This window comes from Anarhichas minor, unplaced genomic scaffold (genome assembly GCF_050575085.1).
Source record: "Anarhichas minor isolate MPS153535 unplaced genomic scaffold, ASM5057508v1 ptg000080l, whole genome shotgun sequence".
NCBI lineage: Eukaryota > Metazoa > Chordata > Actinopteri > Perciformes > Anarhichadidae > Anarhichas > Anarhichas minor.
In genome coordinates, this window is record NW_027466526.1 from 2290767 (window position 1) to 2307833 (window position 17067).

General features: G+C 43.7%; 2 protein-coding genes across 2 annotated transcripts in view; both read left to right on the forward strand.

Moving 5' to 3' along the window:
* Positions 1 to 7968, forward strand: LOC142938209 (double-strand-break repair protein rad21 homolog A-like). The gene is made up of 14 exons (XM_076081465.1): positions 1 to 142; positions 1533 to 1721; positions 2143 to 2272; positions 2549 to 2648; positions 2759 to 2865; positions 3079 to 3276; positions 3369 to 3494; positions 3842 to 3967; positions 4211 to 4434; positions 5215 to 5368; positions 5511 to 5656; positions 6016 to 6189; positions 6430 to 6513; positions 6986 to 7968. The coding sequence occupies exons 2-14, from the start codon at positions 1578 to 1580 to the stop codon at positions 7175 to 7177; spliced, it is 1905 nt and encodes a 634-aa protein (XP_075937580.1). The 5' UTR covers positions 1 to 142; positions 1533 to 1577; the 3' UTR covers positions 7178 to 7968.
* Positions 7969 to 8443: 475 nt separating this feature from the next.
* The window catches only part of LOC142938210 (eukaryotic translation initiation factor 3 subunit H), a 46467-nt gene continuing 37843 nt past the window's right edge, over positions 8444 to 17067 (forward strand). The window contains exons 1-2 of the mRNA XM_076081466.1: positions 8444 to 8609; positions 15703 to 15859. Of these exons, the coding sequence (XP_075937581.1) occupies positions 8508 to 8609; positions 15703 to 15859 (259 nt within the window). The 5' untranslated portion in view covers positions 8444 to 8507. The remainder of the gene's footprint in view (positions 8610 to 15702; positions 15860 to 17067) is intronic.

Below are 17067 nucleotides of genomic sequence, written 5' to 3' on the forward strand. Positions count from 1 at the left end.
CCTGCCGATTTTAAAAGGACAGCGGTGAGCGGGAGGAAGGCGACTGGCGCCATCTTGGCTGTTTTAATGAGTACAACAGGGGAGAATACGCGGGGAGAAATCACATAATCATTGGAATTTCACTGTAAAGGGGGCACTGTCGGTAAGTGTGTTTGCAGCGGAAATATTTACGCTTGGTTTTGTGTGCTCTACGAGCTGAAATAAGCATGCACGTTTGTGTGGATTCACTGCGGCCTTCACTGTACAGGGAGCCGTTAGCCGCCAGCTAACGATACAGTTGTGCTGAATGAGGGGAAAAAAGTACGAGTAACGTTAGTGTTTGATGGGCGCCTCGTTCCGGCGCGCTTTATTGTTTTTTCACGTGTGAACTGTATTTTTGCCCGCTGTTTTAGGAAAGCTATATTATATTTAAATTAACTTAAATCGGTATGAATCGTTTTCATTGCTCATTTTGTAGTTAGCTGGCGGCTAATTTAGTTCATCCCACTTGATGGCGCCGACTATTTGCTGGCGTTGACCAACCCCTTGGCGCTCTTAACGCATTACACCGTATTAAGAGCCTAACGTTACATAACCACGCGCATTTCTCTTTTAACAAAATAACGATGCATTTGTGCAAATTATGAATTCATAAGAGAAGAGCACGAGGAAAGTGTTTTGTTACCGCTACCATTGGCAGGCATGTGCATTTCCAATGTTTTCCTCCCTGACTGGGAAATAGGCGGAACTTGTAAAAAGTCAGCGCTTGTTTTGATTAAAATTGCAATTTTTTAACTATCGTGCCCTGTCCTGTTTCCGAGTTATGTTGGCGTAAATGTTTACAGTTAGTGTTGACCAAATTAAGCACGACAAGGGACAAAAGATCTTAAGGTTAACGTCATACGTTAGCCAATGAGCCGACACAAGTTTAGCTAATGTTTCAATCAAAACCAGACCCCCATCTCTGTCAAGTAATTCCTAAAATAATGACGTTACTTACTAATAACCAAAGTTACCTAATGTAACGTTGGCTAAAACCAATTGGCTTAACGTTTCTCATCTTTGCAGTGTTGTTGGCTAACTTGCTATATCGAAAAAGAGATTCCTGTTTTCCATAGAAATGGATCCTTTTATACATTTTTCAGATTTGTTTGGGCGGCTTTACGACTTCCTTCGTCAACCAAGATTATCTAAATCACTCATGGTGGTCTGGTTCTTCTGATCGAGCCCCCCCCCCCCCCATCATGGCGTTTGGGGCACAGTAAAGATTATTCTTCATAACAAAAAACATTCACATGTTTTATAATTACTAAGTATTGATTATGTGCAGTAGTCAAGCTTCTGCTTTGTTAACTGATTCCCTTATCATGAACTACCAGAGATATCACCGGTAGAATTGCTGAATTTGGCTAAAAGCAACATTGTTTTTCAAATGCTTGGGGTGGTACAGTGCAGCTACCAGCAAGTTTGTCTTGCATTTAGATTTTTTTTTTTTTTTTAGAAACTCATCTCCTTACACACAAACTAATCATGTTTATTTTTTTTTCCTCCAGGTGAACCATACCATAGTGAGTGTGTGAGCCAGGGCAACCGGGGCAATGTTCTACGCCCACTTTGTCCTCAGCAAACGTGGGCCGCTGGCCAAGATCTGGCTAGCGGCCCACTGGGACAAGAAGCTGACCAAGGCCCATGTGTTTGAATGCAACCTTGAGAGCAGTGTGGAGAGCATCATCTCACCTAAGGTAACGAGATGGAAGTACAGTCTCTGCACTGTGGTGCTCATGCTGCAGGCCTTGTACTTTGCAGCCTTGCTTGTTGTTCGAATCCTGAGTTGTTGCTTTGTTCTGCTTTTTTTTTTTTTTTTTTTTTTGCCTCCCAATTATTAAAAGCAGTCATTTTCTCCCAAAGAAGAAAAAATAATAAATGGGAACTGATTACAGCAGAGTTCATGCTTGCAGCTGTCTTAGTTTAACACGTTTGCTTTATTTAAAATGACAAATTGCATTGCCTTCATAATATTGTTCATGTCTTTGCGTTGACCTCTTGAAAGTAGCTCATTGCTGTACATTGTTGATGTATGCTGATGATGCAGTTCAGTGTTTTTGAACAAAGGAAATGTACCCTCTCAACATGCCGTGACTTTGTTACATTGTTTCCTCTTAGGTGAAGATGGCGTTGCGTACGTCAGGCCACCTTCTCCTTGGGGTGGTGAGAATCTACCACAGGAAGGCCAAGTACCTGCTTGCTGACTGTAATGAAGCCTTCATCAAGATCAAGATGGCTTTTAGGCCAGGTAAGGACAGGTGACAAGCCAAATTAGTACTGGAGCAAAGTGCTTTCTGTAATTTGTCTTCTGAAGAAAGGAGGCACAAGGCTGAAAGCAAAACAGAAAATCTATAGACACGAGGGCTCCGGGGCTTTTTTCCCATCTCTGACCAGCAGTGTTATACGAGACTGTAAAGATTAACCGCTTTTGATGAACAACAAAAAACTGACCTGTTTGTGAGAGGTTTGCTCTTGGAGAACAGTTGTGTGTTATAACTACATTATTACTTGTGTCTATATTCAGGTGTGGTGGATCTCCCTGAGGAGAACAGAGAGGCCGCCTACAACGCCATCACCTTACCGGAGGAGTTCCATGACTTTGACCAGCCGCTTCCTGATTTGGAGTGAGTTAACTTCAGTTACGACTCATTTCATTCCCCAATTTTTTGTGAGTTTTTCATTCAAGTGCCAGCTGTTGTACTCATCCTAGATGTCGTTTTTTTTTTTTTAACAGTGACATAGATGTGGCCCAGCAGTTCACCCTAAACCAGAGCAGAGTAGAAGAGATCACCATGCGGGAAGATGTGGGCAACCTCAGCCTCCTGCAGGACAATGACTTTGGTAGGACTATATATATATAAATAAAAACACGTGGTGTACACTTGTGTCACCCACTAAATATGTATGAGGAGATAATTGATTAAAGTGTATCATTCTGCAAAATCATTTAGGATGATATAGATTTTAGATCTAGCATTTAATTATTAGAATAATACAACAAAAACAGACTTTCCCTGTTCATACTTTATATCTTCTTTCATCTGTACTGCTCAGCTGACTTTGGTATGGACGACCGAGAAATGATGCGTGAAGCCAGCACATTTGAGGAGGATATCATGCACGGTGCCGCGGCCTCTAACCTGTTGCTGGAGGCTGAGCCCGGCCCGGCCAACCTCCCCGACAAGTCCAACCACATGGAGTATGATGACTTTGGGGATGGCTCCCTGGGCAACAGTGATGGGGGAATGCTGGGTGAGCTGGTCTATAGTGTTCTATATCCTATATTGGGCTACCTTTATTTATGATTAAGTTATTAATAGTTAATCCTAATTGTTGTTTCCCAGTGGATAAACTACTGAGCTCTGAAGACGGAGGAGGTATTTTTGATGACCCTCCAGCCATCACAGAAAGCGTCATGATGCCCCCCGATCATGGAGACGACGAGGACGACTTTGACAACCTGCAGTCACGTACGTAAAGTTATCTTGTTTGCCTTATTGTAAAGCGTGCAAAGGAGAATATATAGATGTATTGTCTCCATTTATCCCTTATAGCGTTGCTATGTTTCAATAAAGTGCCTTCACTTGATTGTGGGGCTGCGCATCGGCACTGACAACACACACACACACACACACACACACACACACACACACACACACACACACACACACACACACACACACACACACACACACACACAAGCGCATGCCTCCTGGCTTGGTGGCCAGGGCACCAACCCACCTTACGCCCTCTGTCCCGCATTGCGAGCAAGAGTAGATTCCTGTTGACGATGAATTTGTCATTTTTCTGTGTGCAGCGGGTCCTGACAGCCCAGACTCCGGCCCGGCAGAGCCACTGCCAGCAATGGCCGACCAGACAGAACAGACCACACTGGTTCACAATGAGGAGGAGGCCTTTGCCCTGGAGCCCATTGACATTACTGGTAAGACCCCCCCCCCCCCCCCAATCACCTTTCTGTAGAGATGGCTGTATTTAAAAAAAAAAAAAAAATAATAATAATAATATTTGTAGAAAACAGTTGCAAGCAATGTCGCAAATGACTAAGCAGGAATTAACTTGCAGAATTGACCTACGGAGCCCTTAACGTTACCTTTTTTAAGGATGGGGAAATATTAATAAAGCAATAAGGAATTAAGAATTTTATTTACTTTCACCTCGTCTCCAGTGAAAGAGACCAAGGCGAAGCGTAAGAGGAAGCTGATTGTGGACAGTGTGAAGGAGCTGGACAGTAAGACCATCAGAGCTCAGCTGTCTGACTACTCGGACATCGTCACCACCCTTGACCTGGCCCCTCCCACCAAGAAGCTCATGATGTGGAAGGAGACCGGAGGCGTGGAGAAGCTTTTCTCTCTGCCTGCTCAGCCCCTGTGGAATGCCAGGCTGCTCAAGGTGACGTATTCTTGTTAGATATGCATGCATTTGTGAATAAACATGTACACATATTACCCACTAGTAAGTATTTGACAACATACCACAGTGGTTTGAAGCAGTATTACCACTTTGGGGAACGGTACTGAGCAAGCCGGCTGTCTGACTCTCCAAGTAGGTCAAACTCAGGCACTTTTTTTAATGGAAGAGGAGAGAGTAGATTTATAATATTGTATCTTTCATTGACATTCTGTGCAGGTTGTGGGATTTAAAATGAGAACATTGAAGGAACAGGAGGTGGAGGAAGTGATTGCTTTTGTCTGTCTCTTTTCCCTATCCTCTCAAACCCACACGGTGCCCCTCCAGAATACTGAATGGAAAACGTGTTGCTGCATAATTTAGCAGACCTCTTTCCCTTTTTGTCTCGCATCTTAACACTCCCTGCTAGTGATGTGTGGATTGCCATTCTAACTGGGCACACGGTTAATCAGCGGATTTCTAATTAAAAGTGAATGGGTTAAGGGTGGCTTAGATAGCACATCATTAATGAGGGAAAGCGGGAAAACAATGGCTTACAAGCTTTCTTCAAAACAATCACGGCTCTGGGAATGAACCGTGTGTGTGAGTAATGCATGCCACCATGGTGATGGATGATTTATGTGAATTCGGATGACATCAGAGCCGAGACACGCATACTTCTCCCCGTTTTTTAAATTGTACTATTGACTTTTTGTACTGCTGTTTGTTTGTTTCTTCTTCTTCAACAACACCAAAGTTTAACTGTTAAACCTCTGATGTCAGATGTTCACACGCTGCTTGACGCCTCTGGTGCCAGACGAGCTGAGGAAGAGGAGAAAGGGCGGCGAAGCCGACAGTCTGGATGAGTTCCTCAAAGAGCTGGAGAACCCAGAGGTGCCGAGAGAGGAGGTCCTGAGTCAGCACAGGGATGTAATTGGTAAGTCGTGCTTTTGAAGAGATGAGAGGAGATCATATCCCAGACATGTCATCAGTTATTGAATAAGGCTGTGTCATATTCCCTTTTTTTTTTTTTTTTTAAATATACATTTTCTGAACAATCTCCCTCATCCATCCCTCAGACCAGACTATCATAGAGGAGCCCAGCATGTTGGCAGCGTCTGCGATGGAGGGCAGCAGGACGACCCTGGATGAAACGGTCATGCCTCCTCCGTCGACCCCTCGCGGTGTCAAACGCAAGACCGTCGACAAAGAGGGCACCCTTCCTGTGAGTGCTCGTCACCTACATTTTATTTTTCTCTGTCACAACACTGGTGTTGAGTTTCCATGATGTTCAGTCAGCACTTCATGTGGCGGCGGCAAAGTGTAGATAAAGTGATGTTTAAGGCCTCCAATGATTGGCCATAATCCATGACAAATACCACCCCTCGATTCAACCACTTGCTGTTTCCAACCAGATTTGATTATTTCATTTTAATCAGGGCATGTTGATCTCAGCTGTTATCTAATTTAAATATTACACCAGATGTTGATTTTATTTTTTGAAGCAGTAAACTTGGGAAATGCTTGAAACATAATTAAGTCAGTTGACTGAACACTGTGTCCTAACCTGCTCTCCGTTTCCAGATGACTCCCTTGGAGCCGCAGCATGTGGCTGACCGCTCAGTGTTGTCTCAGAGGTTAGACATGAACCAGGTGGATCTGCCCCCAGAGGAGAGCAGCCTCAACCTCACCCAGCTGGTCCCCGAGCTCGACCTGCTCAGTGACAAGAAGGACAAGAAGGACGACAGTGATGAGGAGGTGAGGTGGAAATAACTGATACGCTGACAGGATGTGGCCGTATCAAATGACTACTACCAACTACAGTTTGTTTAATAACTGCCAAAACTGATGTAAAATAAACGACTAACATGTAAAAAAAAAAAAAAAACATAAGCAGTTTATAGAACATGCCTTTCTGTAGCGACTCTGATTTGATTGTATGAGTGTTGTGATTTGAGTGTGAGCCGGTTGATGCTGATGATTATCTATTGTTCTCAGGATGAGGACGGTCAGACCGGAGACCAGGATCAGGAGGAGAAGAGATGGAACAAGAGAACCCAGCAGATGCTGCACGGTCTCCAGGTACAAAAAAAATGAACTTTTCAAATTATTTAGAAAAATGACTTTAAACTGAGACAGTTGTCATTTTTTTGTAAAAATCTGATTGTGTGTGCAGATAAAACTTAAAACCGTACATCAGAAGAATTGAGCGTTTCTGATAAACACATTATGTCCTCAAAAGCCAGTGGGAAGGTGCCGAATAGGGAATGAATGCAGGCTTCACCCTGCTGTATCAGACCTGTGAGCCTTGGTATGCAGAGGGGCGGGACTAAGGTGTTAGGTGGCTGCTGGTTACACAATCACGTGGGGTCCAAAAACACAGCAAAATATGAATATAGAATACAGGCAGAGGGGAGGGTCTCTGCAGATACAGCTAAGCACTTCCAGTGATGATTCAGAGGGAATATTTTTGTATCAATCGATACATTGTTTTAAGGAAATTGTTGCATATTATACCTTTTTTAAACTGACACTTGTGTTTCTGTCTCTACAGCGCGTCATGGCCAAGACTGGTGCAGACTCGGTTAGCCTGCTTGAATTGTGCCGGAACAACAACAAGAAGCAGGCAGCTGCCAAGTTTTACAGTTTCCTCGTCCTCAAGAAGCAGCAAGCCATCGAGGTCACCCAGACTGAGCCCTACAGCGACATCGTTGCCACTGCCGGACCAAGATTCCAACTTATTTAGACATCAGAGGAACAGACAAACATTCTGCTTGCAACAGACATACTTTTTTAATTACTCAACTCAACCTTTTGCCTTTTTATTTTGTGAGTTCCTGTCCCATTTTATTTTATTTTTCTGGGTAAGGGGCGGGAGTAGGGGGGGAATGGGTTGGAAACTTAAAAAAACAAAAGGATTTTACTGTACTTCAGGTGGAATCATGCAGTATTTCATTCGTTTGAGACGGAGTGAGGAAGAATGTTTTAACAAGTATATTTATAAAGCAACCCTTTTTCAGTCACTGATTTGTAAGCTTTTCTTCCTTTTTTGTTTTTTTTAAATTAAATTTTCATTGTCTGCTTATTTCATAAGTCTTCATACCATTGGCCCTCACACCTGAATCATTGCAGATTTTAGATAAAGAGCCCTGTATTTTCACATGGAATCCTGTATTGACTCTGTACATGTTCTGGAAAGGTACTGTTTTATTGCTCAGAAGTGTAACCGCTCCCATCTTCTCCTCGTTGCACTTGTTCTTTCATGATAAACAAAATGATTAATCTGTCGAAACATTGGGAACTTATACCCGGCATTAAATATCATGTGTCAGATGTATAATTCAGGCAGTTTGTCAAATCAGTTGTGTTTTTTTTTTTTTTGTACCTTAAGTTTATGCTTATTCATATTGCATTATGTAACTAGGTAATGTACTTGTTACAGTTAAGTTCAGTATCCCACCTTTTTAGTCTTCGGGTAACCTCTAGTTGTGATACATCTGTAAAGATTTGAAATAAAGTGTTTTAAGTACTTGGTAACTGGATATTATTCATTCACAGTGCCCCTCACTATATTATACATTTAAAGTGCCATTTACTGATATGGTGTTAATGGAAAGCAGGATATAAAGATAGAAGAAATTAATATAGAAACTGTTATCCTAGTTTTAACTCGCCTGTTGACGGACTGACTCGTAATTTAGAGTCATTACCTTTTCATTGCAGGTCTTATTGTAACAGGGATAACTTTGGTAGTAATGGTCGTCCAGGTAGTATTTGGTTCACTTTCACAGTAGTGTTACTTCAGAAAAGGGCCTCCATCCTTTTCTGTAGTTATACAAATAATTGCCAGTAGAATACACTATGTATATGTGTATATATATATATATAGTGATATGTAAATTGGCAAATTATTACAATATATTTTTCTTGTTTAACCACCAAACAGTTGAGTTATTTAAAGAGGCAACCTCAACTTAGCCCTTGTTTCTCTACGGACAGGAGAGCAGACGCATCTTTACCGGAAACGTCCGTCACGGAACTCTTTCCTCCCTTTTTCCGCGTGTTGCTGCTTACAGATGGCTTCACGTAAAGACTCTACTTCAGCAGCTAGCGCCGTGATGGCTTCTACAAGCGGCACTTTGGACTCTCCCGTCAAACAGATCCAAATTGAGGGATTGGTAAGTGTTACTGCAGCGCTACGTGTTGAATGTCGGCAGAGAGACCGGGTCCCCAAGTGTTACCGGAGGTGGATGCTAGCTAGCTACAGTGTGAGCATCATCATGGCGGACAGATAATGTGAAGCGGTGTTCTGTAACGTATATTACGCCTTATAACCTTAGCTGATGCCTGTAGTGTATATTGCGTTGCTTAAACACATACTTTATTGACAAACAACCGGCTAAAGGCTAATCATAGGCTACCCGTTTTAAATTAGCTTTAGCTGCTGCGGGGAAACCAAAGAGGCGTTTAATGCTAAAACAAGGACCTCACTAGTTGTGTTTTATAGGAGCATCATAGGGAAACGATGCTGCTGTGTCGATTCTTGCTTCACACTCGCATAAGTCTCGTTTCTTACCAAAAAATAAGACTGAATATGAGGAATTTCGTGCTCATAATCGGAGGCATACTCGTTACGTTTACAGTCAGGCTACAGTCATTTAACTGTAGTAACTATAATAATATTTAATCATTCATTAATCATGCCTTGGTCGACTTTCCAAATGGTCCACGTGCCTTCTTTGAGACCGAAACTATTAAGTTTGATTTGGGCCTTCCGACTGACTAATTGTAGTTTTTAATCATATGAATTACTTTCCTGGTCCCAGAACGGAAACACTGATTCGAGTAACATTCAAACAACTGAATACAACAATGTAAATAATAATAAATACGTGTTCCCCACTCTACAGTTTGGACTGATGTCTCCTCTCAGCTCACTGCTGATGTTCTCAAACTTCAGATAATTAACCATTTTGGGCAAAGAGGCGCTCTTAAGTCTAGGAACATTGTGGAATTTGCTAGCCCAGTTGCATATCTTGGGTTTTTGAATTGCTTATTGGTTCTGTGTGTTTCTGATGTGTGTCTCTAATATCTGACCAGTGACCTTTTTTAACAAGTACATTATGATGATACCTTTTTTGAATTTAATTTCTCCCAACCTGAATGTGTTAGTATGTTTCTTCTGTAGTACCTCAGTACATACAGTAGAGGACAAACTTGCGTCGCTGCCAGGCACCGATGTTCTCCCTCCTCCTGCCCGACGCTGCTCTGGACACAAAGCAGCTCATTTGCTCGGTGTTTCTGAACGCAGTTGCAGGACTTAAAGTTGCCAGCTGCTGCCTTCCTTTTATCTTGCTCATTAAAGCTGCCCTCGAGTCTCAGGCCCTAATTTCAAATCTAAATATTTCACCTCAATGTGTATTATTTAGCTCTCTAATGAGTTTATTTTTCACCTTTTTTTTTTTTTTTTTTTTTTTTATTACTCGCAGCAGTTTGAAAGTAACAAAACAGCCAGGATTCGTCGTGTGTGTGTGTGTGTGTGTGTGTGTGTGTGTGTGTGTGTGTGTGTGTGTGTGTGTGTGTGTGTGTGTGTGTGTGTGTGTGTGTGTTACCTTATTTGGATGCAGACTGGTGAAGGAAAGGTGTCTCTTTCAGGCAGAGTTATGAAACGCGCTTCACCTGAACGGACATTGACATGCGGCGGTTGCTGACCCGTCTGTCAGAGGTTTAGCTGGAGGGTTGCCCGCTGACGGCATCGCCACAGCTGTGTGGTGGAATTGGATTGTTTCCTCGCTTTTTTTGACAAGGCTGCAGTGGATGCTGTTGCCACAGGAGTGGAGTGCTGCGCGGCGACGGGCTCCATTAAACACCTACTGAGATCACACAGCTCACTGTATGTTTGAAAAGAACTTACTTTAATTTAGTCTGACGTGTGATGCACATCGGACCCAGGCCTGATTCACATACCATGAATGAAGAAACAGCCAGAGAACATTTTACAGGACATCTTGGCTTTGTGGTTTGAAAGCTTTTGGGGGATGAAAAATTGCAGAAAATGTGTCAAAATGAGGTACATTAAAAAAAGAAATCTTTTAGCAGTGTCAGACATTTTTCTTTTGATTTTCCAACACTTTGCCAGAACAGCCCACCCCCCCCCCGAGGCTTTTACTCTCGCGCCTCCGGTGCTTTAAGCCCGGGCTCATCAGGACACAAGAGATAACTTACTACCCAGTGGGGGGGACGACATGTTCCCATCTGTTCAGTACAGTTACTAACTACTGTGTTGTTGTTTTCAGAAACTACAGTTTATGTTTACTTGCTGAAGTTGTAATCCTTAAGAGAGACCTGTAAACACTTGAGGATATCAATCAGCAGAGTGTTTACAGCAGCCAAACAAACGTGTTTTGTTTCAATAATAAATAAATAAAAGTCATTTAGAAATTATTGTTGCCACAATCTGATTTCATGCTGGCCACTGTTCCATGCAACAACAGGTGAAGATGCGTGAGTAATGTTTGCTGCAAATTCAATTGAGTAGCAGCTGATAAAGAGTCGAGTAAGCAGAGTTTTAAATCTTTCTGCTTTGAGCTGAACATCTGTGAGCAAGTGCTGTAGTTCAAACCCTCTGTTCTCTAGATTATTGCAATAACACCTCCCATTGGCTGTTGCCAGGGGTGGCTGTCAGTAGTCTTGGACGACTTCACACAACACGTCTGACACGGCCCGACAAAAACAGACACTCTGAGCAATTAGTGTGCGAGTGTGAAACACTGTGAAACAAGATTGGTGCGCACCGGTACGAGTTCTGACACCTTTTTAGTGCCAAAATAGGCCGAGTCACTGAGCTCCCACGCTAACAAATCCACTGTTGAATCTCGTATCGCTCCTCTCTCTCTCTCTCTCTCTCTCTCGCTCATTGGCAAAGAGCAATGTACAACAAGACATTCAGGTGCTGACCGTTGCTCTCACTGGGTAAATTGACAAAGCGGCGGCGGCAGCAGCAGGTCTGATCAACTGTAGCCGCTCAACTCTACCTGCATACGTGACTGGATGGCAAGCGAAAACGAAAGTTGGCTGATTCTGGGTTTGTGTGCTCAGCTAATGCTCATTTGTGAGGAAATGTCCGCTCTGTAACACATCTGTACAGTTGGGAGTGTAACGGGTCGTTCAGTAGTTCCAACAGACTGATCCGTCTTCTCTCTAGTAAAACAATGGAGCTGATTGCGTCACGTTCAGTTTCAGGAGTCAAATCCTCTCCAGTTAAACTTTTATTCACTAACTTAACCATCCGCTTCTGAATCAGGACTTCCAGCATATGGACAAAAGTGAAAAACATGCGGGGGCCTTCTACCTACTGTTGGTGTTATTTCAATGTCCCAGATACATACTGAATCAACATTTCATATCTTCTGTTACTATGAACATCGAGTTTTACTCCAAGCGTTGGCACAAATTGAGTTGCAGCTTATCTAATTTTGAAGTTGTCGCTATAGGTTCTGAACCTTTTTATAAGGCCACTAAAAACTAGGGTTGCAACAAAACTGATATCAGATATGGGTGTGTTAGTGACTCTCATAGCTGGACCGGGTATCGGGGACAATGAACTATCGCTACTTTGTATGGGCCGATACCTAAAGCCCATGCAGGTATCGGGACTGAGAGAGTTGGATCGGTGCATCTCTACCCCGAACTGTTTGTGTCCTCTCAACCGTACAGACTGTAACAGCCTCTAAACTGTTTCCAAAGCGATGCATTAACGATGCACAACGCATGGCTCGTGGTCATCCCGTGTATCAAAAGTTCTTGAGTGATCTCCTGGTTAAATCAGCCCCCGAATCGTGTGCACACTGAATGTGTCATGTCAGGCCTGTGCTGTCAGATAAGGTGGGACTCCGCGGTGGTCTTCGTCCGTGGCTTAATCCAACTGAAGCCACACCAAAAACCCTTATCTCTGTCAAGTATATTCCAGCCAACTTTGAGTGTAGAGTTCGTCTACACATCAGTGCCGCTGAAAGAAAAGTCATTACGGGATTGTCTCTCTCTCTCTCTCTCTCTCTCTCGCTCATACTTTCTCATAAGATGAGCCCCGTTGTGGCGGGAATATGAGCCATTTAGTGAGCGAGAGAGAAGATTTATGATGAGAATTAAAGGCAGCCAACAGGGGATTTGGGCAGCAATTGATTTTGCACAATTCAATTTTAAGCCTGTTGATTTATAACACGCTGTCCACGTATCAATCTTGGGCCTCTCCATGTGAGGTGAGCTCACTGGGCTAGCTTCATGTGTGTGTGTGTGTGTGTGTGTGTGTGTGTGTGTGTGTGTGTGTGTGTGTGTGTGTGTGTGTGTGTGTGTGTGTGTGTGTGTGTGTGTGTGTGTGTGTGTGTGTGTGTGTGTGTGTGTGTGTGTGTGTGTGTGTGTGTGTGTGTGTGTGTGTGTGTGTGTGTGTGTGTGTGTGTGTGTCCAGGTTTGTACAAAGTCGGAGCTTTCCAGGCTTTGCCTACAATACCTTACGGCATTTACTCAGCACCAGGAAGCCAGCACAACAAATCCACTGAAACCTTCCTTCCTCCCCCCCCCTTTTTTTTTTTTTTTTTTTTTTTTTTTTATTATAAAAAAGTGCAGACGCCTCTTCACATTACCTCTTTAAAGCTATTCTGTAGATTCAGGACTATTTTTTTTAAAGCTCTGCTGGAATATAGCTTTATTTATTTGTCTTTCTGCGAGTTGTTTTTGGCCAATTGTCCGTCTCTCACCCCCTCCTTTTCCTGACACTAGTTCATCTCTCACACACACACACACACACACACACACACGAACAGATTGCCAAGAGTTAGATGGCTAAAAGCATTGTGTATCTGTGGCTATCTGCTCTCACTGATGGAGGAAGACTAGAGAAGCTGTTTGCTGGCAGCAAAAGGAGCCAAAGCTCAAAGGGGCAGTAGGGGGTGTGTGTGGGGGGGGGGGGCACTCTGAGGACTTCAAGTAACCCTGTTCCCCCTCCCTCACTGCCATCAGCTCACCTGGCTGCTCTCCTCGTACTCACCTGGTCCCCTTCTGCTCTCTTATTTGTCATCACTCCCTTTATCCTTCTGGTTTCTCACCCTTACATTTACTCTCGCTCTCCACCCACCCACCCTCCCGACCTATTGTTCAGACCTTCCTCCCCTCTCAGTCAGAAAAGCCAAGGCAGGCAGGGATGAGATTTGTTTTTCTACCCACTCCACCCCATATCCCCCCCCCCCCCCCCAGCCCCCCCTCTCAGCTCTTTTACTTGTTGCATGACAGGTCCAGCACTCCGCTGAAATAAATCATCTCCCGCGACAGATGCATGTGTGCGTATGCAGCCGTGTGTGTGCGCGTGAGCTAGTGAGACGAGTAAGGGCTCCCTCATGGTGATGATGTGTGTTTTGTTGTGAGGATGGCCCCAGGACTGCCACTCTGCTCCTGTTTGTTTGTGTGTGTGTGTGTTTGTGTGTGTGTTATTAATGCCTCTGGCTGTGACCTGCCCACACTGTTATCGGTGTGATTTATGCTCTCCCGCTCCACACAGTGGTTTCAGCTTCTCGTCCTGTTCATTTAAGACGCTTTGCCTTATTCTCTACTCCATGCCTCGGCTGTTTTTGCTGGTCAAGGTTTCCCATGATTGGTAGGTGTAGGTGTGCGTTTGAGTCTGTCCTCGTGTGTGTGTGTGTGTGGAAGTAAGCCATAGTCCTTACCTGCTGTCCTTGGTGTCGGTGATGCAGCATTGGAGCTTAAACCAGCTCTTCAATCATGTGGAGACTTGTCCTATTGGCCCATTTATATCCAGCATTAAATATTAAACGCATACGATGATGCATGGACACCCTGTCCAGATGAGGCGCGGCAATGTGGGATATGAGACTACAGGTCCAAATATACCTTCCTACTGTACGTGGGTGGCATTTTCCTTAACATTTCACTAGATTCATGTTTTTACTCTTTTCTGTGTCATCCTCACTTTTTGTGTCGGGACATGTAGATTATAAAAATGCTGCAGCCATTGTAGTTCAACATAATTTAACGAAAGGAGATAAAGTCCTATTTGACATTTGTGGAAACGGCCTCAAAGCTTCATGTCTTAGTGGGCAGGTCTCTTGGCAGCGGTTGACTGACATCCGAGGGCCGGTTCTGCCGAGAGACGCCGTCAGTCCTGGGTCCTGGTGGGCTACTGACAGAAGCTACTGTCGGATCAAATATGTACAGTACAGACTTTATATATTAGATTTGATGTGGTTTTAGAAATGGTCACCTTTTACATATTTTGATCGCCACAAAGAAAATTAAGGGATGCGTATCAAGATTGTTTATGTACGTTTATTTTTTATGTTGAAAGTCAGCGGATGTATTGTTATCGAAGTTTTAAAATCCCGAATATATGTATCGGCTTCAAAGATTCTGTTTTTCCCGGGCTACAGTAGTTAGCTTAGCTCGCTAATGTCAGTGCTGACAACTTACATTTCTTTGTTTTGGTTATTACAATTTTAACATGCACACACAGGCCACTTTATTAGGTAATCCTTGCCATCACCGTGTTGGACCCCCTTTGCCTTCAAAACTGGCTGAAAACTATTAATATAAAAAAAAAAAAAAAAAATGTCTGTCAAGGGGTTTATAATTACTATGGCCTGAAGCCACTCTTAAGCTGTGTAATGGGCTGAGCAGAGTAAACTCATAATGAAAATATTTGTGATAACAATGTTTCCTTATTGAATAGTCTTTTTTTTTTTTTTTTTTTAATCAAGTTCTGAATCCACATTATCTCGTAATACTTTTTTATCCGTTAGAATATTGTTTGAATGTGTTCTGGAATAAATGCCATGGTTTTGCCACTATTCCCATTGGTATTCATTTCAATAGTTTAATATTCTCTATATGTATTGTGATAAAATACAATGTGTAGAAGGCCACGGAAAGAAATACGGCAATTCTGAAGCTGGAGGGATGAAGCACCCAAGCGAATCGTAAGAAAAACAACAAACAAAACGCGCCTAAACTAACCCGAAAACAAACTAATGAGCACAAATCAACATGACGAGCAGAGACACAATTGGGGAAAACATGAATCAAAGGACGATAAAACCCAATAACAAGCGGCGCTGTAACAGGTGTGGAATGCATAAACGACGGCCGTGATAAATAAATTAGCCCCGGATCAGAAAATGAAATCCTTTCCTTTTAGAAACTGATTGAAAGGAGCGTCTTCGCCCCTTCTTCCGGTGCGGTAAGTTTTGATTCTTGCTGTTTTCACAGGTGCTGCTGAAGATTATCAAGCACTACCAGGAGGAGGGCCAGGGCAGCGAGGTGGTGCAGGGCGTCCTGCTGGGCCTGGTGGTGGAGGACCGGCTGGAGATCACCAACTGCTTCCCCTTCCCCCAGCACACCGAGGATGACGCGGACTTCGACGAAGGTAAACCAGAGCCGTGTTCCCTTTCCCGCTGTATTCTAAATGACACCACAAGCACACAGTCTGAAGTGAATACCTGCTGAGCACCAGTAGAACTTGTCTGTAGTGGTTGAAGTGATGCGGTGTGCGAAGGCTGGTGCATTTTAGGAGATGATGACATCTGAACGCTTCAGTAACAAAGAGGCTTTGGTCTTGGCTTGATGAAACCACTAAAGATTATTTATTTACTGAATGACGGGACGATTAGGTTTTTAATTAAAGTTCTTGAGTTGACGTACCGACTGCCACTGAAGATATAAGGATGGAACATTTCTGTGAAAATGGTAGTTGGTTGCTATTTCATTTGACCGCGTCCTTGACGGGTGAGCTGAAAACATTCCGACATTGAGCAAACTAATTCATTAAAAACATGCACACAGAAGCAACTTGGTCATGAAATGCAGCCAAACTGTGCCTCGGAACAGAGCTTTACTCCAAAGCCCAAACCAAAAGTCTGATGGGAAGCGATATAATGACGACCTGTGTTCTCACAATGTGTTTGTGGGTGATTGATCACCATTCTTAGCCCATTAAATTGCCACAAACCGTAAAGAAAGAACGGACCATCGAGGCCAGCAGCCGTGATGCAATCATATCGGCAACTTTTTGAATGTCTGCGTGCGGGTAAGATGTCCCCGGGGCACGGCGTTGGAGGACAATGCCGACTTTTAACTAAGCTAACTAGGTGCCGGCCGTCCTACGCTGTCAGTGTCGGGGTTGATGTGCGAGGGCAGTGGTGCAGGGATGGAATGGCTCCATTGTTTGCTTTACAGGTGGGTGGTACGAACGTGCACAGGGTTTTGATTCAGGGTTGTTTTTATTCTCGCACATGTGCTTTTTTCTTCTTCTTTTTTTCTTTCCCTCCTCCGCCTCCCGTCAGCTCTCGTATCAAAGGATACCGTGTCCTCTGACCTCAGCCCTTCCCTTGTCAAGCCTTGTTGTTACCTGCTCCTTGTTAGCGCAACAATATCTGCTACAAGCCAGACTGAAGGATGGGAAGGTGAGCATATGCGGGAAACGGAGAATATCCCGCTCCAACAGGCCTCCGTAGCTAACGAGCAACTGTCAACAAATTCGGCACACGCGCCGATGGTGGCTTAAGGTAGTTAGTGTCAGGATCAGCTCAGTGTGTGTGTGTGTGTGTGTGTGTGTGTGTGTGTGTGTGTGTGTGT

Bases quoted from the DNA above. Each gene is read 5' to 3' on its own strand.
- LOC142938209 (XM_076081465.1), top strand. From the start codon at position 1,578: ATGTTCTACGCCCACTTTGTCCTCAGCAAACGTGGGCCGCTGGCCAAG. The intron at 3,968-4,210 runs GTAAGACCCCCC...CCTCGTCTCCAG, and splicing joins GGAGCCCATTGACATTACTG to TGAAAGAGACCAAGGCGAAG. The intron at 4,435-5,214 runs GTGACGTATTCT...CTCTGATGTCAG, and splicing joins GGAATGCCAGGCTGCTCAAG to ATGTTCACACGCTGCTTGAC.